The following is a 25,315-nucleotide window of genomic DNA, read 5'->3' as shown; positions in this document are numbered from 1 at the left end:
CAAGGACTTTCCAGGCCAAACACTGCAGTGTGAGAACCCAATTTAGGCTTAATTATTAAGCATGTGACCATAGCACTCTAGAAGCCGGTCACGAGTGAAACACATCTACAGGATACACATATCCTAAAGTAGACTATTTCCTAACTTACTTTAAGTAAAAAATATATATAAATAACTTTTTGTTTTCTAACATTTTTCTGTTTTTCTTTCGATGACCAATGTCCTTTATGTGAACCCCCAAAGACCCATATGAACCATGACATCATATCTTATAAGAGCTCCAATGATGTAGTGAACGCTTACATCGTGTCCCAGAGGTGCCGCTGCTCCAGCTTTAGGACCTCTCTTGCACTGAGACAGGCTGATGGCGTCCCTCGCCCAGTTATCCACCAGCTGGTGCAGGTCATCCGTGAAGGTGCCCTTGCCCTTCTGAGTTTGAGAGGAAGAGGATCCAACCGTCTGGGTCAGAGAAGCAGAGTGGTTTTGGCAGGGGCCTGAACCATTTGTTGAGCCGCTCCCACTTGATCCTGGTCAACAAGAAGAGAGGTGAGAATTCATCTAGAAAATCAATTCAAGTAGCTCTCTGTGAACAAACTAAGTGCTTTCACTTACCTGTGGAGCAACTGCTGAGGCTGGGCATGGATGGAGAGGTTCTGAGCTGCTTTATGGACGCCACCGCGTTAGCTGCTTGAGAGGCCTCTGCTACCGTCTCCGAGGCCTCTGTTGCCGAGGCTGAACTTTGCTTCGGAGGGGACCCTGAACTGTGATGACTCGGACCGGAGGCTGTGAACATATGATCCACAGAGGCATGTCAACATTTACCCAGGAACAGAGCAGTTTAACAGCTTCAGTGACTGATTGCTGGACAGACGTCAAAGTGAGTATCACAGTTCACTGTCCTGACCTGAGTGCACGGGGCTGGGCTGTCCACTACCGCGAGACGATTTGTGGCTTCTGCTCTTGAGCCGCCGTCGACCTCCAGCCATGGCCACAGCAGGGGAGAAGACTGAAGAAGGAGCAGGTTTTCCCATCTTTGTGAACAGGGCTTCCACCTCCTCTTTCTGACGACTCTGCAATATCTGGATCTCCGTCATGTGTCTGTGAGAAAAAGAAGACATAGTCATTTTCAAATATTTGTATTGACCTGTGAAAAACTCAAATACAGACAGACTTCTGCAATAAGTGTGTAAGAGGAAATAAAGGTAGTTTGAAGTATTGTGTACACGTGACATACTTTTCTCTGAGACGGCTTATTTCTTTTTTCAGAGCTTCATCCTCTTTCTCAGAGTCATCATCATTGTCACTGCTGTAGCGGGTGTGTGAGTGTTGAGGATCAGACGTTGACGATGAGGGACCGTTCTGCAGACTGGAGCCATGTGTTGGACTGGAGCCTGCAGCTGGAGCGGGGGTGACTGGGAGAAAACAAACACATAACACATTTTAAAAAAGCTAGAATATGTTGACCTGGGATAATAACACGTGATTTAAAAATGAACCCTAAACATCTGGAAGAACATTTGTTTTGTTAAATGTTCATCTAAGAATGAAACATCCTTGGATGAACATAAACATAATGGGTGTTTAAATTCAGTAGCTGGATAAGTTTACTGAGCTTGTAGATGCTATCAAAGCTCTAAATAGTCATTCCCACTGCGTCCTCCGCCAATAGCATACGTTTAAAAATAGTGAATGAGTCAGAGTGCTTTGCTGTTTATAAAGACATCACACAACTTCTATCATATTCAATTATCAAAGGGGACTAAAGGGTAGCTGTGATAATAGGATGATCCATTTTGAAAACCCTTATTATGGTTCATTAAGCTAGCTCAGGGGAAGTGTTAGCATTGAGATGGACTTTCAGAACGTATGAAGCATCAGTTTTGTACTTAGTCAAGTATCATATAGAAGGACACTGTTTGATATGAGTCCTGTGCAAGGAGGGAATTACAATAATCCAGGGGTCTCCAACCTTTTTTACGATGAGAGCTACTTAAAAAAAACAAAAAACAAGTCGGGGGCTATTTTTACTCCTCTTTGTTTTGTTTTTTGCAGTGTATATATTTAGCACATTTGAACACTATATGCTTAGCTTTAACCTTCGTGCGCTGTTTGGGTCTGTGGGACCCGTTTTCAGTGTTTACTAAAGAAAATGTATGCAATCTAATTATTTTAACCTGCTTTATTTGGGGGTGGACCTCACCTCCTCTAGGGCAGTCGTTCCCAACCTGGGGGGGGCGCAGGGGGTGCGCCAGGCCTCAGATGATTTGAGGCCTACATTTTTTTTTATTTGAACATATGATTGTAACACAATACATGATCGTCGCTAAAAGCCTTGTCTCTACATGACAATAAAGTACACAATATAATTGATTAATTTGAATACAAATTCAAGTTAGTAGCTAATAAAGGCATAAAAAGACAGAAATGCATAATTTTTTCTATAATAAATAATAATAATTTAATAGAAATGTTTCTTCTGGGCATAATGTGTCCAAACCAGGCTTGTCTGGATAAGCACATTTTTAAAACATAGTCATGGTCCATGCCGGTTTCAGTTGGATTATTTGTCACAGTTGCTCCGATCAGATCGGTCTCCTCCATTTTGTAGATTATTTACGACTTGAATCCACAGAAACACATCGGCAAAATCTGGCTTACTTCGAGCATGTGTTTTAAACAGTTAAATCCCTTTGTGAATTGTTTCCACTTGTGCCGTCCTTTCATTTCTTCATACAGCGGGAATCCAAAGGAATTAATTCTGAGTCCAATAACCATCAGTCACTCCATAGTGCTCCTTAATTACGCTTTCTACTCCTTTAACTAAATACTTCACATTCATAGAGTTTGTGACAGCAGTAGTTGTAGCATTTTGAAACTTTGAAACTTTAATTACCACTGTTGCGCGCCCCCCCCCCCCCCCCCCCCTTGTGTGTGTGTGGGGGGAGGGGGGCGCAACTTCCAACAGGAGTAATTTGGGGGGGCTCTCGGGGAAAAAGGTTGGGAACCCCTGCTCTAAGGGGGTCCGGGGGCATTGGGACTAGTGCTATCTTTAGAACACGCGCGGGCACCGTGTTGGCTACCCTGTATCAAAGCTAGCTGAATTTAAACCTGGTATTTACCTGAGACTGAAAAACGTCCCACTTTGGAGCCAGTGGTTGTCCCAGTCGTGGCGTTGGTGCTTGTAGACACCTGGAAGCGGCCAATTGTAGTGGGCTGACTGGCAGAGTCAGCGGAGAGAGGAGAGGCTCGATTTCCAGAGTCAATTTCACAAACCCCTCTGGACAGAGCGGATGACCGGTGGAGGGTATTTTCTGGACTAGAGGGGGAGGAAGAGGAAGACGAAGAGGAAGAAGAAGAGGAAGAGGTAGAGGACGGCGTGAGGGAAGAAGAGGAAACAATGCTGGACGAACCATCATTAGCAACAGACACCTGGAGAAGAGGAGAGGGAAACATTTGAGTATACCGAGCACAAGGTTTATCTGTTTTAAACTGAACTGACCAGATCCTTTTAAAGCCGTGACTGAAACGTACCTGGAAGCGCCCCAGAGTGAAAGCTGCTGCTGGAGACTGCGCTCTGCTGCCTCCCTGAACGGTCTCCGGGCTCAGAGCTCTCCTCAACTGGGCCTCTAAATTACCCAGGGGTTTCTGAGACTGTGGAGACAAACACACGGGGTATAAGGGACCATCTAAGTATTGCATATGCACATCGACACTACAAAAGCCTGAGAGTAGAACAGGTACTGTAAATGAAACAAATGTAACTTCACCTGATTTGGTCCAGGAAATGGAGGTACAAGTTCAGATGGAGGTGTAGCAGCTTGGTCAAAACCAGTAGGTAAAGTCTTTCAAATAAAACAAAAAAGGAAATGAGTCAAACTGTTTGTTGTTGTTGTTGTTGTTGTTGTTGTTGTTGCAATAAGCAGCATTTTAGATACATTCTTGTATGCTGTAGTTTTTACTTACATGTGCCCTTGACTTAGTTAGAGGTGTCTGTCCTGCTGGAGTAATACCCTGTCCCGAGGTGGTGGTCAGGCCCAGGACACTCTGCCCTCCAGAGGAGAGGGGGAGGTTTGAAGGGGGCACCAGGGCGGCGCCGGGGGGAGGGGAAGCAGTCCCAGTGGGAGGAGAAGAGGTGCCGGTGTTCTGATCCACTGACGCAGAGCTCTGATCTTTGAAGAGGGACCGGAGCTTTTTATCCAGCGCCTGGATATCATCTCTGCCAGCCGTTTTGTTCTGGAGATCAGCTCCCTCTGGCTCCCCGGGCTGAGCTGGACCAGGCACCGGGTTGGGGGGCGTGGGCTGAGCAGAAACGGGGACGGGCTGACACTGTGATGCAGGGATGGACGAATTCACAGGCTGGGAGGACGATGCAGTGCCGTTAAAAGGCTGCTGCTCTGAAGTAGGGACAGAGACAGGACTACTGGATGAAACACTGGCGATAGGCGGGACCGAGGCGCTGCTCGGGGGCCCGGGGCCTGCAGGGACGGAGGTCTGCACTGATGAAGGGGAGACGCTGGATGGTGTGGGGGGGATATTGGCAGCTGATGGAAGCTGTGGGGGGGCTGCTTCATGGGCTGACTGAACAGGGGGACTGGGATCACTGGTGACTGGGGCGGGGCTTTGGGACTGAGTGACTGCAGGTGGAGGGGAAACATTCCCAGTTGGGGGGGATGGTGAGGATGTTGCAGTGGATTTCAGAGGCAGAGCTACAGCCTCTGAAGGAGCGAGGCTAGTGTTAGAGTGGGGGCCGGGTCCTGCCTCAGGGGCCGGGACAGGGCCTGCTTCCTGCTCAGAGGGATCCAGGGTGCTGCCTCTCTCCAGACGAGCCTGCTTCATTATACTGAAAGCCTGCTGCAAAGTCCCAGAAGGAGCGGACAGAGACAGGCCCAGTGGCAGAGAGGGAGCTAGAAAAGAAATGTCAAGTATATTCATATTTTTCAAAAACATGTATCTGCCAAGGTTTTGTTTTCAGTTAGGGTATAACACTAACAGCGCCTTTTTTTAATGACTTTTAATCAGTATTTTCATGCAGTTTCAAACATTTTACAGTTGATTCTACAGAGAATGAGCTTTCTCTCACCTGGTTCATCTCCAAAGGAGTTATTAAACGAAGTACCGCCAAAAAACTGTTCTCTAAGACGAGACTCGGGCACTGGGCTGACTATGAACCTCCGACCTGCCGAATGCACCACCTGCGCTGTAGTCATGGGGGAAATGCCTGAGAGGAATTTAAAGAGAGGAAGATTGTAAGACAGGAGTTGGAATTCATTAAAAGAAATAATGACAGTATTTCTGGCTCAATGGAGTTTACCTGGCAGCATAGGGATAGACAGCTCTGGCTGTTTTTGGAGATCAATCATCTGCAAAGAGATAAAAGCATACAGTTCAATGGTCAGGTTCAACAGGATTACATTTTAAATTCCTCAAAATGTATATTTGGCTAACAAGGTGATGTGAAGTAAAGAAATACCTGAGGGAAGCCGTCCTTCATGCCCTCTCCTTTCTCATCGGCCATTTCTATGACTTCACGGACCTGCTCAATGAAGGACTCCCGCTCATTCTCCAAAATAAATTCACTCTCAACCTGAAACAAAAAGCAAAAGAAGTTCAAATCAAATCACCAAAACTACATATACGGAGAGAACATTTCAAAAATGTGTGTAAAATGTGTTGGTTGATGTAGTAAATATTTAACATTAGTTGTATGTGTCCTTTTTCACTAGCTTTCTGTTCAGAGTGGATTTTCTTTCTCAGTTACAAATTCAAGGCATACTCTATCTAATGGGTATTACAATTTTAGATAATATATTTATTGTAACAAACACAATCTGAGAGTTAAAATGTTTTGTCTACCATGATCTGTGCAATCTCCTCCGGGTTATCACCATCAAGGTCGAATTTAAAGGTCACCATCTTCCTGTTGTGTGTTTCCAGCTGGCACTCAGCTACTCTGTCTCCCACATTTGAGATCTGCAAAACATTTGTCCAGGTTAAAAACAGTTTGAATGACAAAGACCATAAGACAGGATTTAAATGAACTCATCAGTTCAGATACATACACTGAGAACATTGAGCTTGGCCTTCCCAGTCTTCTCATGGCGGGAGCGGCTGCGTACTGATCGCCGCTGGTGACGCTTCAGTGAGCGGCCCTCATGGCGGCCTCCTGATGTAGAGCCTCCCTCATTGCCGTCACTAAGACCTGAAGCTGCATCCGAAAGGCAACTGAAGGAGAAATGGATCTGTTAGAGAGAGAACAGACACAATGTGCTGTGCTGGTGAAACCTTTGACAATAACATTCTCCTCACCTTTCTACAGATGGAGGCACCAGAGCAGAAGACCCTGGCTCCACTGGGGCTGGCTGAGCAACACTCACAGGGGCCTGAAACACAGAAGACTGTTATTAATCAAACATTTCATGTCAAAAGCAAATATCCACACAAGTCCCATTGCTTGTGCATTACTCTATTTTTAGGACCGTAAACCCATGATCATTTTTAAATAATTGAAATTCATTCCATTGTTATTTTGGTCATTTATGGTGATAAACTATCCGCATGAAAGGGATTATGGAAACCAGACCATCCACGAGGTGGAGCAGTTGAACCGGATGAAACGTGTCTGGGTACAACAAGCGACGCCATTATTCAGCTCTCAGGCACTGTGTAAATATTGCTGTGTAATGGAGTTTTCATTTCCTTCAGAATGTGGCAATTTTTCTCTGCTGTGCTTATATGGATATTAATAACATTTAAACAAGGTACTGCTGTTCTATTAATTACTACTCCAGCCCTGTAGGTAATTCAAATACTGCGCTTTCTGTGATACAATGTCTAATATTTATTACAGGCAGACACATCTATTGGGGTTACTGATTTCTTGGAGGATTTATAGCTTAAAAAACAACCTTTGAGCTGTTTTTAGAACAGAATGATGTGAAAATGTTTTGGCGAATTCCCAACACTATTCCATGTTTTTCACTTTTGAGTAGAAATTGTGGTCTGGGGTCTTGTAGATGTGGGTTGAAAAAACATATAGAAATTAAGTTAATCATATGTTGGTTCTCTATAATAAAAGTGACAAGGATTATGTGTTTTTTTTCTCTATAATTAAATTCTATGTAGTCTTTTGAAGGATAAATGTACACATTTTACAGAACAGGAACCAAATACTTCACACCTGACCCACATACACCCACCCACACAACTTCTGTTGTTTTGCTCGGAGTACCTGCAGAACAGAGAGGCAAGAGGCCTGATAGAGGAAGTAAAGGTGCTCTGCGTTGAGTGGAGGTGACAGGATAGGACTTGGATCATTGGCCCAAGACTAAAAGTCATGCAGGAATGAGCAGCATGCAGAGGGGAAGAAAAAAGGGGACAACCATGGTAATGAGAGTTGAGTGTCCAGAGAAAAGAAAAAAAAAGATTTAGAAAAAATGCAAACATAAAGCGATATGTCAGGGTTTGATAAATGCTTAGCCTGAGCATGGGAGGTGTGTGTCACCTGTAGCTGCTGAGCTCCAGCCTGTGGTAGAGTGGAGCTCAGGAGAGTAGCGCTGCTTTCTGGCTGCTGCTGCTGCTGTTGGGGTGAGGATGTCTGAGAAGATGGGGGTATCACCACTTGTTGGGTCGGAATCTATTAAAAGTAAAAGGGAAAAGAAGTCAGAAACAAGAATAAAATCAAAGTGTCCTGATGTTGACCTACTTTCCTTTTAGAAATCTTGGGCACTAAACCTGAACCTTTTACAGAGGTTGACTCTTTGGCTCTATTCCAAACCCACACTTACCTGTTTGTCAACATAGCTGCAGAACATTGATCTATTTTACAGTGTGGCCTGTCAAGATATTCCTCAGTGAACATTGAGAACCCTCCCGTGTTTTTAGAAGCATGTACATGACTGTTCCCCTTTTCGTTAGCTAAGATAACATTTGTGTTTGGATAATATACATTCTGTTTGGAAATGCCTACTACAAGTAAGTCAAAACTAACCAAACACCTGTGAAAATATAGACAATATGTTTTTTTATTTCCCTCAGAAAGGCTTTGGGTGTATTACCAAGGAACAGGGAAATGGGACATTTCATCTACCTGAGGGGGAAGCGATGGTTGGTAGTAAACTCCGTACTATAAGAAACAAAACATAACACAGGGTAAGAGTGGAAAACTGGAGAATAAAAAGAAAACTACGGGGAGAAAAAAAACATGAGAGTCTGAAAAACCGGGGATTCAGAACAGACCTACTTTCAATAAAAAAAACAGAGAATATAAGCTTTAAAAAGGTCTAAACAGCCTCTGAAGTGCTTTGCTGACCTTTAGAGGTTGAAGTGCACCGGCTGCAGTGATATACAAGTGTACTCAGGGAGCGTTCAGTACAGCCTGACATGTACAATATGTTTGTTGTTAGTTGCAACAGATTTGAAACTTTTAGCCAGGGGTCATTAAAACAAAGCTTGTTGGCGTGAAGTTCCACTTTAAAGACATGCAGTTCAACATTTACCTGCTGAGGAGCCACGGCAACCGACTGGCTGCCGGGAACCACAGGAACAACTTCAGGGTGGACCACTGGCATCTGGGTTTGAACCTGAAGTCACACAGAGAAAACAACGTGGTAAAGATAAATAAGCAAAATCCGAGACGAAAAACGTGTAGCTGGAGGGGAAAAGGTAAGCTCAAAAGTAGAAACATAAAGAGCCCATTAGGTTAGACACAGGATTAGAATGTATACTTAATTCTGAGAGGCACATTATCTAATTCTCTTCAACAGACAAACATGATGTCTTGTTTTTTTCCTTAACTAGACTCACCACTGACAATGGCTGCTGAAGCGTTTGGTCATTTTGTGTCTGTTGGTGTGACACCTGGGGCTGAAGATGCTGACTGGGAGGGCTGCTGTAGGATATTCCAGACTGAGGGGGCTGGATCTCAGGGGGGACGGTGGAACCGGACAGTCTGTCTCCCATGTGAACGGCTGTGAGAGGTGGACAAGAAGGTTCGTTTATGAAAATATTCACTAACCTTTAAAAATGAAAACGTTTGATCATTGTGGCTTCAGGGTTATCTGATCGTCTTTGAGACTCACCTCCTCCAGTGTGCTGTAGTTGATGGTGTTGGTCCGCCTCAGGCTCCTCTGACTCCGGCTGGATGGAGGTCACACTCTGAACATGAACTGGGACTTGTCCCGTTGACTGGGGGATGAAAGGGACACCCTGCGCCATGCCGGCCAGTTGGGTGGATTGAGGAGTGATATAGTTGGAGCTCTGAAGGCTCTGCTGAGATGCAGGTTGGGGGGCCATCTGTGGGTTTGGTTGTGGAGAGACATAGGGAGCGGGCTGGGGCACGGGCTGGGACTGAGGCACCTCTGTTGGCAGTTGGGCTGGTGGCTGAGCCGGGGGTAACTGACCCTGCTGCTCTTCCTCTATCCTTCTCTTCTCCTGATTTTCTCTGACCTGCAAGACAGTCAGTGGCAAATGTTTTAAAACGCCTTAAGAGAACCCCAATTGACAACATATAAACAGGATCAAATATACATAATTAACATTTTAAATGCACTATGTAGTGAGCATTTACACACCTGCTGCCGCTGTGCTCTCTTGCGACTGATTAGAGACGACCTGTCCTTTATGGCCTTCGCAATGGTCTTGTGGTCACCTTCGCACACATAACCAGACTCAACCTACATCACAAAGACATGACATACAATTAGGCATTAAACATTTAAACAAATTATATTAAAACCCCATTTTTAAAAGACTGAATAAACTTTTTCAAAGTTAAATTCACCATTTCCTGAGCCACATCCTCTGGGACGTCTTTGAGGAGGTCAAAAGAAAACTCAATGGCCTCGTTATCTTTGTACTTCCCCTTGAGTTTCTTTACATCCTCAATTCTTAGCCACAGCTTTATAAGCTCCATCTCTCCATCATCTTCTTCTGCCAATTCCACACGCACCCCCGTGTCCTCCTGGAAGAAGGCATGGTTCAGGAGGTCCTTGATTGAATACCTTAATAGAGGGAGACAAACCGTGAGCAAAGATATGTTTTCCTGGAGAGCTGGACTTCCTGTTACATGCTCTGAAGATACAGACCTCTCGTCCTTGTTCTGGCGAATGCATCCCTCGATGATCTCCTTCACTTCAGGAATGGCCACCTTGTCGAAGCTGCCTGGCTTCACCCCCTATAGGAAACACAGAACCCTGAATGAGAATGGTTCTTCTTCTCATATGATCTTTTTCTTATAACCTTTATCTCCTTTACAGCTCAGAGGCTCTCATCTCTCAGAGGACTGGGAATTAGAAACCTTATTTTCTTATAAAACGTATAACTTATAAATGAATGTCAAAAGGCCATTGAATGAAGTGGAAGGGGTTGCTTTTAAAAAACTAATGTCAAATAATGTGTCAAGGATGGCATGCTTTCTATAGGGTGGAATTAACTACATTCAGATTGTGTGGGGAAAGGATGGCATAACTCATAAAAGGACAGTCAATGAGAGGTGATGTATTGAACCAATAGCAACAGGAAACTACATGGTGCTACAGGAAAATGGAGGACTGGCTGAACAGATGAGCTTAATATCAAAACAGGAAAAACAGGAGCACATGTCCCCAAGGAATACTACTGTAAAGCTAGAGCATGTGACACTACCCAAGTTTAGGCTCAACACCACAATAGCTCTTTGTTTTTCTCATCTGAGTCAACCGTGTTGGATGCTCTGCAATACGAGCAATTTATGAGTCATCAAAAGAGCGGAAGAACTCAATCGTTTTCAGTGGGGAAAATAAAAAAGGCTCCTTTGTAGGTTCATGAGGCAATCACTTCAGTATACTTTCAGTTAAGGTATAGGTATGGATTTCAAGGAGCATTTTGTACACTAACTTGGAACAGGTTAAAGTTGTTTTAATCGGTGAGGCACTAGTTATTGAGTATGAATCATATTAGTGACTTGTCAGTGACTAAGTCAGTAGGAAGTGTATGAATAAGACCAAAAAGCATGTTTGTTTTGAGATTTGCTGCCCCTCTGTCATCATAACAAGACTGAACCATTAACTGTTAGCAGGAATTCTGCTGGTTCAGCCTTTAATCATCTACGTCTCAGTCTACGTGCTTAACCAGCATACACCATGATTCAGTAAAAGGACAAAGAAAGAAAGAAACTATCATATACAAGAACAAACTGAATTTAAGCAATGAAAAACAATTGTAGAGGATATAAACGTAATGTAAGCTTGATAAAGAGGCGTCTGTGGTCATTTAAAATCATTCCAAATGGGACATTAGCCTTCTCGGCACAAAGGGAGAGGTGAGGGCAGGGCAGAGGGTTGACATGGAGGGTTGAAAAGAAGACTTACGCTGGTAACTCTGCGGTAGATCTGTGCTGCGTTCTGGCACTCTGAGTAAGGGTACTCTGAGGTGGCCATCTCCAGCATGCACATTCCAAAGGCATACACATCCACTGACTCGTCGTACTTCTCCTCATACATCTCAGGCGCCATGAACTCAGGGGTACCTTAAATCAAAACAACTATTCAGAACTCTCGAACTTCCTTACTGATTGAGTGGGCTTCTCACAACCCATTGCCACTCTGCTCCCCTAACCCGTGAGGGGTTGAGGAAGAGCAGGATGAGAGGAGTGACCATCCTGTGGATATCTCATGGAGTAGAACCTGTGAGATGAAAGTTGGAAGAGAGAAAAAATAAAATAAAAAGGGGGAGGAAAGCAAAAAAGAGAAAGAAAACAAAAAAAGGAGGGAGAGGCTGGGCTCAGTTAGACTGCAGAGAAGAAAGCACGTGTTTGTCTGTGTAAGACCATAACATGTTGGGATGTAAGAATGTGACTGAGGTCGCCAATGTGCGGAACACACTAGTTAGCCCAAATTAATGTTGTTTGCAATGTCCAAAAGAACAATACCTAGGACAAAATACTGTGTCATTTATTCAATGGAATGCCAATGATCTCTGTGAGAGAAATATGACTAGCTGTGGAAATAACTTTTATCAAGACCTTACCTTACAACCACATGTTCCTTTTATATTACACTCACCTTTCGAAGTGTGACTTACCGTGTCTTCCTCACCTGCAGGAGGAAACTGTTATGGTGAAGGTTGAGAGAAGCAAATCCCATAGCTAGTTACGGTGCTCAGCAGTGTGTCTTTGCACATTGGCCTTGTTTTATTAATAGATCCTTTTACATTTAAATCAGGTCTTACACAGAAAAACGGTTTATTGAAATGTAATAGTTTTGATATTGATGTGTGTTACAGCACACTGTCACACTTACCAGCCTACAAAAGTTCATACTTACTCAATGACCAGCAGTACCCTATTCCAAACAGCAGAATGGGGCACAGCTGAGGCTAGAGCCTACATTTTAAGAACATACCCAAGAATGTGAAATAAAAATAAAATAAAAAATATATAGACAGAAAGTAGGGAGAGTTCCCTGGACACAAAGAAGGATCAAAAAGATTATGCTGCCCTGCAATAATTTTAAAAGACAGTAAGGGACAAACACTAGAAAAAAAACCTGTTGAGGCAAAGCCATAGAAAGAGAAGTTAAACATTATAAGGTATAACTGGCAAACAGACCACATCTTTCCAAACCACAGAACAAAGACCAGTCTAAGACAGAAGCAAAGGCCATACCTTTAGCCTTGGCCAGGTTACATTCAGTAGGTGCCTGGAAAAAAAAACTCTCTTTTTTTGGAGAAACATAGAACAGATATATTCTGTACATGACCAAACTTGATAGTCACTGTTTGGGTTTCAAGAGAGAAAGCCTTTTGAGTTTGGCCTCCATTTGAGCTGTGGTTTGAGAGGCAGCTGAAACCTTGTGGTCTGTTTTTGAACCACATCGTCAGGAAAACACGACACGGGGAAATACCCATTTTAAACATCATTTTCAATACAAACATTATATCAACTTAGAAAAGTCCCACAACAGGACAGGTACCAGAGTAAAGAAATTACTTTGTATTCGTACCTATAACACTCTTAGCAAATGATGCGCGCTTTAGAGTGGCCAGTCCCAAGTCTCCAATCTTGACGGATCCTGTTGGGCCTGTGATGAAAATATTGTCGCACTTGAGGTCCCTGTGGATGATGGGGGGAGCCCGAGTATGAAGGAAGTGGAGGCCCTTGAGGATTTGTCTACACCAGCTCCGCAGCACTTTAATTTTCATCACCTTGAACCGCTTCAGATATCTACGAGGGAATAGATCATAACTTTCATAAATCCTCTGAGGAGAACAGAACTTATAAAGCTAGCAAATGTAGTATTTTCTGTAACATTCTTTCAAAAAAGCACTACATTAGATATTGATTGACATCTTATAAAACGATAATAGATTACTGTAAAATATTTGGTTTTCTAACATATTAGACAAATGGTCAGAATATTTATAATAGTCAGGATGATCATTTGTATCGAAATGGAAAAGCACTCATGTTTAATGTATATACGAGGTCTGTATTAATGTGTTTGCTGGCTCCAGGTACTCTGAGACTCACGTTTTGAGTGTGCCAGAAGTCATGAGTTCAGTGACCAGTACAATGCACTTCCTGCCTTTCGAGGGTCCCTCCCAGGAGTCGTAAAAACGGACAATGTTGGGATGCTGTAGTCCCTTCAACATCCCCGCTTCCTCCTTAAAGCGCTGCCTCTCCGTCTTTGAAAGCTTGCGATCCTGCAGGAGACAAAGATAATAGCTATAAGATAAAGACATTATTTACTGATGTCTGACTGATGTCACTTTTTTAACAAATGCATTAATGACAAAAACATTTATGTGCAAATGTCATGGCACGATGAAGACTATCAATGCAATACAATATTTCTGTTCTAACTCAGGTAACATCAGAATGAGCTTGTTCATGAGAAATCATTTTCAAATCTAGATCAACTTGATGTTTCAGGTTTGAACATCTAAAAGGAAATCTATAGGCCTCAAAATGATAAAAAGAGCTACAGCATGACTGAGAACGAGAGAAGGTTAAAACAGTACAGGTCATAATCCGAAACAATAAACCAGGCCTGTTGAACCAAAACTCTGCTCATTAAAAAGGGTTTTACTGTTCAACACAAGCTACACTCATCTCAATGGGTTTACATCAATCGGAAGCAGGTTTACATAGGTTACTTGGTATAATACATGACAAATAAAGAATCATTCTAATCAGAAGAAAATCACCCTATACATTAAAATTGCGTTATTGTGGTAAGATGTGGAAACCCACCAGCTTGAATTTTTACAGGAAATATTCATCACAGCATAATAATACAAGTAAACTGATGAATGATTGTGAGGTCATTTCTGGCTTGGTCTGACTGTTAATTCATTATTCATTATTAAGTACGAATTACTACAATTAATCTTTTCATTGATATAAGGCCCAGCACTTTAGATACCAACTGTATCACTATCTAGTATGAGGCTAATGGTGCGCTCACAGCCTGTATTTAGACAAAGCTATACATGATGAGTCAACAAATGTCTGGCAGCTGGCGGGTTTGTCAATGAATCATGGCATAAAATATGCAACGCCGATAGTGTTGTTGCCCAACAGAATTGATCATACCATAAACTGACCTATGCATAGATAAGGTGGGCAATAATCAGTGTTTGAAAGGCTCTGCATATTAACAAAACTTTCTGGAATGTGTACAACCACCCTTCTCAACTTGCATTAGTAATTCCTGGCATGGCCTACACTAACAGCATGCATGACTATAGAGCAGCAAGCCCAGGCCAGTTATACAGGCCTAGTGAAACCAAAGACCTCCTTCTAAACCCTCAGGGATCTGGCCATAAGCCAGGCTGTCCAGGAAATCAGCCCGTACTGTATGTGAGTGGACAGTGAGGATTAGACTTTGTGTGTCAGCAAAAGATAGAACTGAAGCAGCCTCTGTTGAAGGTATTTTGGAGATTTGAGGTTGATTATTTTCAATGTCTCGTGGCAATATAGAGCAGAAACAATAAGAAAGGGTTAACTCTTAGGAGCAGAGGGAGGACACTGAAACGGACTAATGCCAGGAAAGAGCTGGTGAGGGACAACACATTGTCACGCTTAACTGACATCTAATTTAGCTTCTGCAAATAGAATAAAAACAGATGTTTCATTCACACTGCCTATCTAACATTTTTCCGTTCATTATTTAGCATAATGCAGGACAAACTAGTTACAAAGCTCTCTTACAACATGCAAGTATGCATGACCGAGGGCCTGTAAAAACTCTCCAGGAATTTATGATCTTGCTATCATAAGAAACACATCACAATCCTTGATTGTCCCTTGAAAGAGTTATTTGGCCAGTACCATGTCCTGCTTTTAATGTCACTGACTGTGCACGGTAGACTTTGGTACATCCACAAACCTGTTCTGAAAAGCCAAATATCCACCAGGCTTTTTTTTACTTTAAAATTACTTTTGGTAGAACCACAGATACTGAAATGTAAGATAAGTATGTCTGTCTTGTTGGACTGTTACAGTTAGATTGCAGCTTTTGTTTTTGTTCGGCAAGAGAACTTTGATGCATTGCATATCAGATGTCCAATAAAGCAAAGGGCATAATAATGTTTGGCTACGTTTTCCTGACTGACAGGAGTCTGACAATCAGCAGAAAACCCAACAATTGGCCTTAAAGAATTACTTTAAAACCTTTAAGGTGCTTTCACAGATTTGTTATCCATATTTTCCAACAGTGGACAGTGTCCTCATATTCTACATACCATTTCGAGGGAGAGGCTTTAAATGTCTATATATTAGGAAACCTAACCTGGCCGGCACTCAGAGGACACTAGCAGCTGCAGTTGAATCACAGAGTGGGCATGAGTCAGCTCACTAAATAGCTGTGTTACCACCACTGCCTGAATATCATAACTCACAGCTGTGAAATACTGCCCTTGTGGCGTCTTTGAAAAGCCCGAGGAAGAGGGAATAGAAACTATATCATAGCGCAAATGTGTGTGTAAATACACAGTCACAAAAGTAACATGAGTGTGAAAATGATGCAGAATTGCTTTGCAAACACTTAAAATCTGAAAAAGAAAAATCTTCTTAATCCAACTAGTCAACACTTTGTTTTCAACCATCTATGTAGAGTCAGCAGAACACTTATCTAAATTCAGTTCAGCAATAAGTCAACTTTGATGTATTGCCCTTCCCTAGTTAAGGTCCAACTATATGGCACAGAATAACACCTAGGGAAGGGCCATAGTGCAATATGGTGTTTTGTGAAGATATAAACATTCTCTTAATAAACAATTCTGAGTACATTTGAATAACAACAAACAAAAGAAATAACTTCCTTTTTTGTTTGAGCTTTTGTTTAGTGTTTTTGCATTACAGTGGAAGATTCATCAGACTTAAAACATAATTAAACAATCCTAATTGCCAGCCCTATTTCTGAACAACCTGCACATATCCAGCCAACGTGAAACACATCCAATTCCAAATAACTACAGTATAACCAATGCACAGCAGAACATACTGCTTCCAGGCAAAGGCCTTCATAAATAACCCAGCAATCCTAAAATAGACTGTGAAAAAAAGGCTGTGATCATGCCACGGGTTGGCTCTGTCAGGTCTCTGCTCTGAAGTCAGCTTTGAGGTTTATGCTGAGGGCTACATGAAGCTCTTTGGGTAACATCAGCTGAAATCATGGTTAAGGCTGATGGCCCTGAAAGCCATGAAGCTATGTTAAACAGTCCCACCCTAAATGTGAGTTACTTATCACATTATGCGCAGTATGACTGTGGACAGACGTTCCCAGTGTTCCCATGACACACACAATACAATAAGATCAGAGATCAACGTGAGTGTCAGTCAAACTGTCAGCAGATGATGCATCCAGGCCATTTCACAATCTGCCAGTATGACTCCTCATCTGATTTGACTGACACAAAATAAAACAAGTTATCCATTTCAAATAAAAACAAAGGCTATGTGTAATTTTGGTGATTTGTGGTAATCAGACGCTGCAATAAATGCATACTTTTTTCAAGCAAGATGCTTCAGACTGTTTGTCTGGCAAAAATGCATACTATTTCATGTATAGATCATGAATATGTGGAATGTAATCAAATATGTATAGAACATTAGATTTCTCAAATGTGTTTCTATAAATAAACAATTCATATTCCATAGTTTATGGTGAACTTTAGATTTCTAACCATGTTGCGTTATCACAAAAAGAGTCACTATTTTAAATGACATCTGTAAAGCGTGTCACTCTTAGCGGATGCCATCCGTCCCCTCCCATAGCTTCTAAAGGATGCCTGCATTTTTACCATATCATTCTGCATTTGGCTTTAGCCAGTATTGGGGGGGAGGGAGGTTGGGAGGCAGCCAGTGGAAGATGACATGGTTGAAAATGGATGAGTGAGCAAGAAAGGGGAGGCTCTTAAATGAATTCCTTTTTTCCCTCGACTTCCTCTCTGTGGTGACCTACTTTTTGTTCAAACATGCCTGCAACGTGAGATTTGAAAAAACTGTGTGGGTTCATGGGTGGGTGAGAAGGGTTGACGCCTAAGACAATTGTGGACAGATGGCCTTCAAGACTGAATAGGCCAGGGCCATTTTATTCAAACTTTACACAGTAGAGCTTTAAGCTATGATTGAGGCATAGCTTTAGGGAAGGCAAAGTGGGTTCATTGGTAAATCAGTCCAACACTTTTATGGTTAAATATTGTTTTACCACTGAAGCTCTTGTGACACTGATGACATTTGGTACCTCATTTCCACTTATGGTTATAGATTGAGAATAGAGAGTAAACAACTGGAACAACTTTTTAAACCACAGTCCATGTTGAATTTTGCAGGAGAGCTAGTGAACTTTGCCTTTTCACAGCTGGTGGCACCGCAGTGCTTTTTGGTAAATAACTAAGATAACAGTGTATTTAACAATTGCATGGTTGCATTGAGTTTCATAAGGATGCATCAAGCTATATTCTATTATTTGCATACTGTTGTTTTTGGTGATAGCTTGAATAAATAGTTGTTTCAAGATCTTTTTACAGCAATGTGGGTATCGAGAATCATGGCATATTTATTTTGTAGGCCCCCATGGTTCCTGAAAACGAATTAATTAAAATGAACAACTGTAAAACTAGGGATGACAATGAAGTTAGATTGTCCTATGAAGGAAAACCTCTTAGACTTGGTCCATTAGCATAGAAGCAAAGGTGCTGCTGTTGCTTCCAGCTGACACTGAGACCCCGTTTACACAAGGACGAAACGGGTTGTATCCGCAGTTTCTCTTGCGTATAGCCCTTTCGTTTACACGAGGACGTAACAAAACGATAGAAACGGACCCCGCAAACGATAACGGGTCCCAAGGTGGATAGATCTGCTAACGGAACACTGGGGGGTAAAACGGATCAGTCTGTACGCCTCTATACGATCATTTTCTGATAACGATGAAATAGCCCCGCCTCCCTCTCCCCACGTCTCCTGCTCAGAGATTAGCTGCTGGGCTGTCAGAAGAGGGGGAGGAAAAGAGAGGCTCCGTTTATTATTCTTATATTATTATACAGAGTCGTTATACATTTGTTTTAAAGCTCAATGAATAACAAATAAGACCTCTGACTGGCACTTTTCTAATTTTGTACGGAAGATTTCAACTTTAACGGATATGTTGACCGGCGAACATTTTTTTTTTAACGGAAACTTTGCCGCCCGGTTCCCTCGTCCCTTGGAAGAGGCAGAGAGGTGGGTGTTTTTCATCTGCTGGAGGACTACCGGAGAGATATACAGCAGGAGAACACGGCGTCCACCGCGGAGAATAAACAGAAGGGCAACCATGGCAACCATGCTCCGGGGTCTTCTTAGCTGCTTTTGGTGTATTTTGTGGCGGCAGCAACGCCACTTACAGGCCCGGTATATGTACTACAGCGTTTCCAGCGGTCTCGTGTCAACGGACACGTTAAATGAATCAAATGCGTGTGAACGGAATACTTTTTTAAAAACGCATAAGGTGCGTAAACGCAAACGTTCCCGTGTAAATGGGGTCTGAATTCCCAGTGGACAAATAGATGTAAGGCCTATGGGTAATGCTGATACTTTCTGCCTCCCTGATTCTGGCATCAACACGAAATATATAAGTAAATAAACCATATTAGCCCTTACTTCTTTCTTAAACAGTGGAATCTTATAATGTGATGATTGCATTGTTCACGCACCAATCTAGAAGAGTAGATAATAGCTATATATTTATATTTCTTTCAAAAGTTCCTAAATGAAAATGGCTCTAATTATATGCATGTTTGTAAAGGCAACATCAGTATATAGCTAAACTGAAACTCTATGAAAAAAACATGTATTTTAATATCGCCTTACTCAATATTGCGTCGAGATGAATCTGGAATGCAACAGTAACACTTAGTGATCATGGGACCGCTTTAACAACCATGTGAGAGGGGATCCTCACGTGCAGCTCAACTGTTTCTAGCCTCGGAAGTCTTGAGTTGACAGATGAACGTTACGGAGAAACAGGTTATAGTTTCATCTTTCAGGATTGACTAGGGCTGCTCGATTATGGCAAAAATCATAATCTCGATTATTTGGGTCAATAATTGTAATTGCGATTATTAAATGCGATTATTCATTGACTTTGAAAACATCCATTTATTGGAGAGAAAACTATTTGAACAGTATGTTTTTAACAATTGATTACCCTGAACTGCAAGTATAATTCAACTGAAAAACCCCAAAAAAGTATAGTATTTAAAAAATAAAAAAAAACATTAAAAAAAGTAATAATAATAATACAAAAATAATCGTTTTATTTTGATTACGTTGTTTTCGTAATCGTTGCAAGCCATAATCGTAATCGCGATTAAAATACGATTAATTGAGCAACCCTAGGATTGACCTCTATGAGCATAAAACAAAGTTATTTCCCACAAATCACCTCTTTGCATTGGATAAGTCCCCTGATAAAAGTGGTTTCGGACACTGCTAAGTCCCGCACAAAATGTAGGTAAGTCTCCAGAGGAAAAAATATATATAAAAAAGGTAAATATTTTTCATACAAACCACACATATTAGAGGGGAGATCATTTCAATTTCCCAGGACGTCAAGGGGACGAAGTCTATTTTTCTTTCCCCTAACATAAGAATTAGTCCCACAAGGTTGAGTCAATTTACCGATCCACAGCTTTATCAACAGAAAAACCTAAACATCTTTAGCAATCTAGCGCTTGTGACATTCATATCATTAGATAACGACTTAATAATAAAGAAATCAAATGCAATAAGGTCCAACATCCATCTAAAATCTACCTCAAATATAACAATGTACTCGATTGCCATCAAAGTCAAATGTATACTGAAATAGCAACTATAGAAGTTTCAAAAAGTGTTCATAGGCCTTCTTGTTGGAAAATGACATAAAAAATGACAAAAGATGATACTGTAAAATAAGTTGACCAAAAATATGTTTAAATGTTTCAACATAAAGTATAATAATAACCAATGGAGGTTAATAGGTATAGTTATTGAGTTTTGCTTTAAATGGGGTTATAAATCTGAAACACCGGAAAGTGTGAGGAAGTTAAAAGGGCGGGGGTGGACGGACACTCTAGGAGCAAGCCTTGGCAGGCCGGCCTGCTGCACTTCACACAGGAGATTCCTCTTTCAGGAATGTGACCCACTTAACATTAACATTCACAAGCATTCAGAGCAGGAATGCACTGAGCATGCGTGTCATTTTGGGGGGGAGGGGCGTGCGTCTGTAATATTCACATTGTTCTGAAACCAGTGTGCCTGTGTAGCTATGGCTGAATGTTCTGCCGTGTAAGGCCTATGCGTCTCATGAAAGGGTGAAAGCGTGACAGCAAAAGCAAACATGCGCATGGTGAATGAGGTCAAACTTTGCTATGGGCCATGTCGCCGATCTAACTGGACAGACACAAGGGCTACATTTTCCACCCACGCAATTTTAAGAAAATCACAAACTATTGATCAGAGAGATGAAAAAGCTAATGATGGAAAAATGTGTATTTAAAGATATTATTCATTATCAATAACGAAACAAGTTTGATGATTAACTAAAGTATATAGTACCACAGATATATTTTAAAGATAAGATAAAAATAATTCCATGTTTAAAAAATAACAACTTAAGTCAATTATTTCTACTGTTCGACATTAAGTACTGGAAATTGGAAATGTTGTTTGACTTTTTACATTTTTGATGTCTGATGATCAGATATTTTACTTAACATTGATATTTAAATCTCACCTTATTCTGACAATAATATGCTTAGTTAACTTTTACCCTTCTGTTATGGTTATTTTGCAGCTCTGGAAGACTTTAATTTCATCATAATTATTGTGTTAATATCCTCTGCCATTTTAAAATCTGTTAATGGGAAATTGTTATGATGACTTAATAAACTCTAAACACGTCTAGTGCCATGAGACAAAGTCTAACATTGAATCTAGCAATTTCCTGTGATAAAAGTGTTATGTATCACTTGGTCATAGCGTTAAAAACATAAATGTTACAAGCCCTGATAAGTTTTGTAACTTTTTAACATAAGAAGTTATATCATAATAAGCACAATCATGTCATTATGTGCTGCACCAAAAAGTACATTTGGGAAAGTGAGAAGTAGTTTAGTTATCCTTTGATGACAAAAGCGATGCGAAACAATCAAAAAGGAAATGCTAGCCATGTGTCTGACAGCGGAAATGACAGAAGCTGTAGCTCAGGTAACAGTGTGAAAGGAAATTGTTTTGGCTCTACGCCACTTATGCTTAAGCTTGATGAATGTTAACAGCCTAAATAAAAAGGAGACAATAACAATTGCAGTAGAAATGCAATACTAAAAGTGACCAAATCAAAAAACATTCACAAATGAGAGCAACTGAAAGCAGTAGCCATAAGGGTATGAAGTAAAAATTATGAATACAATAAATGATTATGATTATTATTATAACTACTATATTAATAATATTAGCAACAAAAGTTATACAATGTCTTACCTGCAGCTCACACCAAGCAACCTCCACCGTGGTCTCAGTGTCCAAGCCCTTGTAGACAGTCTTGAAGGAGCCCCGTCCAATTTCTATATCAAACTTTAAGAAGCGTCCGTCTGGTGATGTTCCCACTGCTTTGGTCTCTGCCTCTTCAATGTCATCCTGCACTTTCTTCTCAGCTTCTCTCTGCTCTGCCTCTGCTCGTGCCTTGGCAGTTTCCTTGTCTTCTTCCTCCCCTTCTTCTTCAGGTGGTACCTTCACCTCACTGGTGCTTTCAGGTTCTATTTGTCTGGGCAATTCTGATCCTAAGCATGGTGCGGAGCGGGCTGCTACCACCACCTCTCCATCACAGGTATCTTGTACAATGACAGGCTCCTGCTCCAAAGGAACTACATCTACCTTGGTTATTTCTTTTTCTTGTACTCCTTCTCTTCCACTAACAGCAGTCTCCTCATTTTGAGCTGGACTTGGTTCAGCACGCAGTAAATGAGCAGCAACAGCCGCCAGTTGCCGCTGTGGGGGGATTTCTCGTAGCTGAACCCGTTGAGGTGCAGGGATGGGGATCTTGCTAGGTAAAGGGAGAGCTAATGCCGTAGCATTGGAATCACTGATGACACTTCGGCGCAGAAAACGATGTTCGGGGTTACAACGATCACGCTCCATGGTGTGATGCCGGCGTCTCACTTCTGTTGGCCGGCCCTCACTCACCATCGAATCTGAACCAGAACTGGGGCCATTTCCACTCTTCTGAGGGGGAACCAGGAACTTCACCATTTTGTCGTCTAGCTTTCCCGACATCCCACCACCCACACTATAAGTAAGGGGGTACACTAACTGAATAATTAAAATAAGGATACTTCCATTTCCGCCATATAGGCCTATATAAGCAGTATCGGTCTGAGCTTTAAAAAGAAAAAAGATAGAAAGTCTTACAACTTCTACCTTCAGCTGTCTTTTTTTATTGACGGTCTTTATAAATATAGTGCAGAGATTGGGGGTATAGGATGGGAGGTGTCCTCTTGTAAATGGTAAAAGATTGAACACCACAGAAGAACACAGAGTGCTGATGTTGATACACAAGTCTCTTTAAGTCCACACCATCCATCCTGTAAGGGTGCAGCTTCTATCAAGCATAAGGAATCACTGGTGAGGAACAAACATGCACAGCCCACAACAGGCCCCAAACTTCCTACTATAGCCAAAGGACGGAAGGTCAAACCCTCGGAATACGTTCCAGTTCAGTATCACTGCAAGAGAAAAAAAGAAAACAAAATGTTGCCTGAAATATTTCACAAAGTAACCAACATTATGTCAAATGACAACATGACCTGTAAAAGATAAGCAACTGTATTCACAAGTAGAATTTACTGTAAACATAAAGTTTAATAACACTGCTTTCATCAAAAGAACAGCTGACAGACACTACAAAGTTCAATGCAACGAATCATTTAGTGAATTGCTTTTGATTCATAGATATATTTGTCTATAGGTTTTCCGCCTTGGATAAGATTTGCTGCCTTGCCCAAGGACATAGGAACATGCCTGCATTCACAGGGGCAATGTCAATGTATTTTACAGCTGTGCCCAATTGTTATATAAATGCACTAATTTATTTAGTAAGCCATTACGTTTTGTATTGAGTATACAATTTAAAGAAGCACGTATAAGTATTTAATGTGGCACGAATCCCAAATGCATCCAACAGCCCTTCAGAATGACACACTAAACTCTCAATGTTGTACATATTAAAGAGTTGACAACCCGTCTCCAGTAGGCCTACTAAAAAAGAAAGTACCGCTACCCACGGGGTCATTGAATATTGTCGGAATAACTTATATTAAGTGCATCGTTAAAGTCGTTAACGTGAAGCAGTAATTTAAATCAGCATAACGATATAAACATACCATCATATAAACTGCAAATGCTAAAGACTTGCGCATGTAGCATGACTATTTTGTAATGCGTCAATAATGGTCCTTTAAAGATGCAGGTGTGCATTGGCAATCCAATTGCTTATTAGTCGTCTATAACCTGCCTTGGTTGAGGCCATTACCAGCACCTGGTGTCAGAACCAACCCTAGTAATGTTAGCAGCATTAACATCCTGATACCTGTTAAAAATGACGTTAACACTTAATTAAAGGGGTAAATTAATTTACGTAAGCCTCGTCTTACGTACCCATCTCTTCGCCGTCTTATAAGTGACACCAATCCACTTGAAATGGCAACATCGAGCATACAAAGCAAGGAGGAGCAACGGCTCTTTGTTAGCTTGCTAATAAGCATAGCTAGCATAGAGCTAGTTAGCTGTCTTAAGCTAATATTTAACCAGCGAAACTGTAACCAAGCATTAATTATTTTCACCTCAATTGTTTTAAAAATATTTAACGCCCCGCTGTTAGCAATTTGGCCTGCCACTAGAGTCATTTCACATAGCCGATGTTGCCATCGACGTAACCGTTAGCAATTAAGAATAGCGTTTACTCTATATTGATGTATTTACCATATCCAGGGCCGGTTTCCATTCCTGAGTGGTTAACATTACAAACTAACATTTCGTATACATAAGACGCCGGTTGGAAATTGAACAGCCTGCATTGACAAATAGCGCCACTGCTAGCCAGTCAGCTAACGTTAGCTAGAGTGGCCTTGCTGATGGCCTAAAAAGCCAGACGCACCTCCTGACTACCCCATGCAATTTCATGTTAGCATATGAAGCTACAAACGCTAACGCTTCGTTTGTTGTCATTAGACTACGCACTTTAAAATGATACTCTCCCTGACTGGGTCATTGTAACAATTCGTAGAAGAGGAGCACACCATATGTATATCACGTTAAATTCGTTTGAAATACATAGTGCTATTTGCTGTTCGTTGGGGGTCTGGCTTTGCTAACAGTTAGCATTGGCCCTTAACGATACAGCTAACAGAGCGGTGCCGGGTGGCAGACAGCGACCTACCTCAGTATCGTATCCACAACACAACTGACGGTCATCGGCGTTGAAATGGTCTTCACAGCGTTAATCCGTCTTTGTATATGTACAGGGGCATACAAGTCAAATTTCCTTAAGTGTCAGGTAGATCAATTAACCAGTTAGTGAATATCAAAGTTACGATTTGTGAGGCTCTCTTACATACAAGCGGCGCAGTTGCTACATATTGAGAAGAAACGGGTTTTTCCGAAAGCGCCTGCGCCAGTGGAGAATGACCTCATAACCATAACATACATACACGCAGATATCCCTTTGAAGCACCTTCATCCTTCATGATATACATTATGTTTCCGAATACCTTATGATGATTTATTATAGTCAAATGCAATGAAGGTTAAAACCAATAAGTA

At 41.6% G+C, this 25,315-nt stretch overlaps 1 protein-coding gene across 5 annotated transcripts in view; it reads right to left on the bottom strand.

Annotated features, from left to right (window-relative positions):
* The window catches only part of LOC307040428 (serine/threonine-protein kinase WNK1-like), a 28,311-nt gene extending 3,146 nt beyond the window's left edge, over positions 1 to 25,165 (bottom strand). The window contains exons 1-29 of one of the 5 annotated variants that reach the window (XM_079683240.1): positions 25,107 to 25,165; positions 24,933 to 25,001; positions 21,980 to 23,220; positions 13,505 to 13,677; positions 12,978 to 13,198; positions 11,346 to 11,503; positions 10,083 to 10,171; positions 9,779 to 9,998; positions 9,570 to 9,671; positions 9,078 to 9,444; positions 8,803 to 8,966; positions 8,496 to 8,579; positions 8,087 to 8,122; positions 7,502 to 7,633; positions 7,229 to 7,324; positions 6,307 to 6,380; positions 6,060 to 6,222; positions 5,854 to 5,970; positions 5,471 to 5,584; positions 5,312 to 5,360; positions 5,081 to 5,218; positions 3,964 to 4,904; positions 3,768 to 3,842; positions 3,532 to 3,651; positions 3,120 to 3,429; positions 1,235 to 1,412; positions 905 to 1,098; positions 613 to 783; positions 304 to 527 (exon numbers count right to left, since the gene is read on the bottom strand). In XM_079683240.1, the coding sequence (XP_079539366.1) occupies positions 304 to 527; positions 613 to 783; positions 905 to 1,098; positions 1,235 to 1,412; positions 3,120 to 3,429; positions 3,532 to 3,651; positions 3,768 to 3,842; positions 3,964 to 4,904; positions 5,081 to 5,218; positions 5,312 to 5,360; positions 5,471 to 5,584; positions 5,854 to 5,970; positions 6,060 to 6,222; positions 6,307 to 6,380; positions 7,229 to 7,324; positions 7,502 to 7,633; positions 8,087 to 8,122; positions 8,496 to 8,579; positions 8,803 to 8,966; positions 9,078 to 9,444; positions 9,570 to 9,671; positions 9,779 to 9,998; positions 10,083 to 10,171; positions 11,346 to 11,503; positions 12,978 to 13,198; positions 13,505 to 13,677; positions 21,980 to 22,771 (5,502 nt within the window). In that variant the 5' untranslated portion in view covers positions 22,772 to 23,220; positions 24,933 to 25,001; positions 25,107 to 25,165. Of the gene's footprint in view, positions 1 to 303; positions 528 to 612; positions 784 to 904; positions 1,099 to 1,234; positions 1,413 to 3,119; positions 3,430 to 3,531; positions 3,652 to 3,767; positions 3,843 to 3,963; positions 4,905 to 5,080; positions 5,219 to 5,311; positions 5,361 to 5,470; positions 5,585 to 5,853; positions 5,971 to 6,059; positions 6,223 to 6,306; positions 6,381 to 7,228; positions 7,325 to 7,501; positions 7,634 to 8,086; positions 8,123 to 8,495; positions 8,580 to 8,802; positions 8,967 to 9,077; positions 9,445 to 9,569; positions 9,672 to 9,778; positions 9,999 to 10,082; positions 10,172 to 11,345; positions 11,504 to 12,977; positions 13,199 to 13,504; positions 13,678 to 21,979; positions 23,221 to 24,475; positions 24,604 to 24,932 lie in introns of those variants that run through there. The other 4 variants (XM_079683241.1, XM_079683242.1, XM_079683243.1 and 1 more) reach the window with 4 other exon arrangements.
* Positions 25,166 to 25,315: the final 150 nt, after the last annotated feature.

Source organism: Notothenia rossii (assembly GCF_949606895.1).
Source record: "Notothenia rossii genome assembly, chromosome: 5".
In the NCBI taxonomy this organism is placed as follows: Eukaryota; Metazoa; Chordata; class Actinopteri; order Perciformes; family Nototheniidae; genus Notothenia; species Notothenia rossii.
The sequence above is the reverse complement of the archived record's forward strand: the minus strand, read 5'-3'. Positions and strand labels throughout refer to the sequence as shown.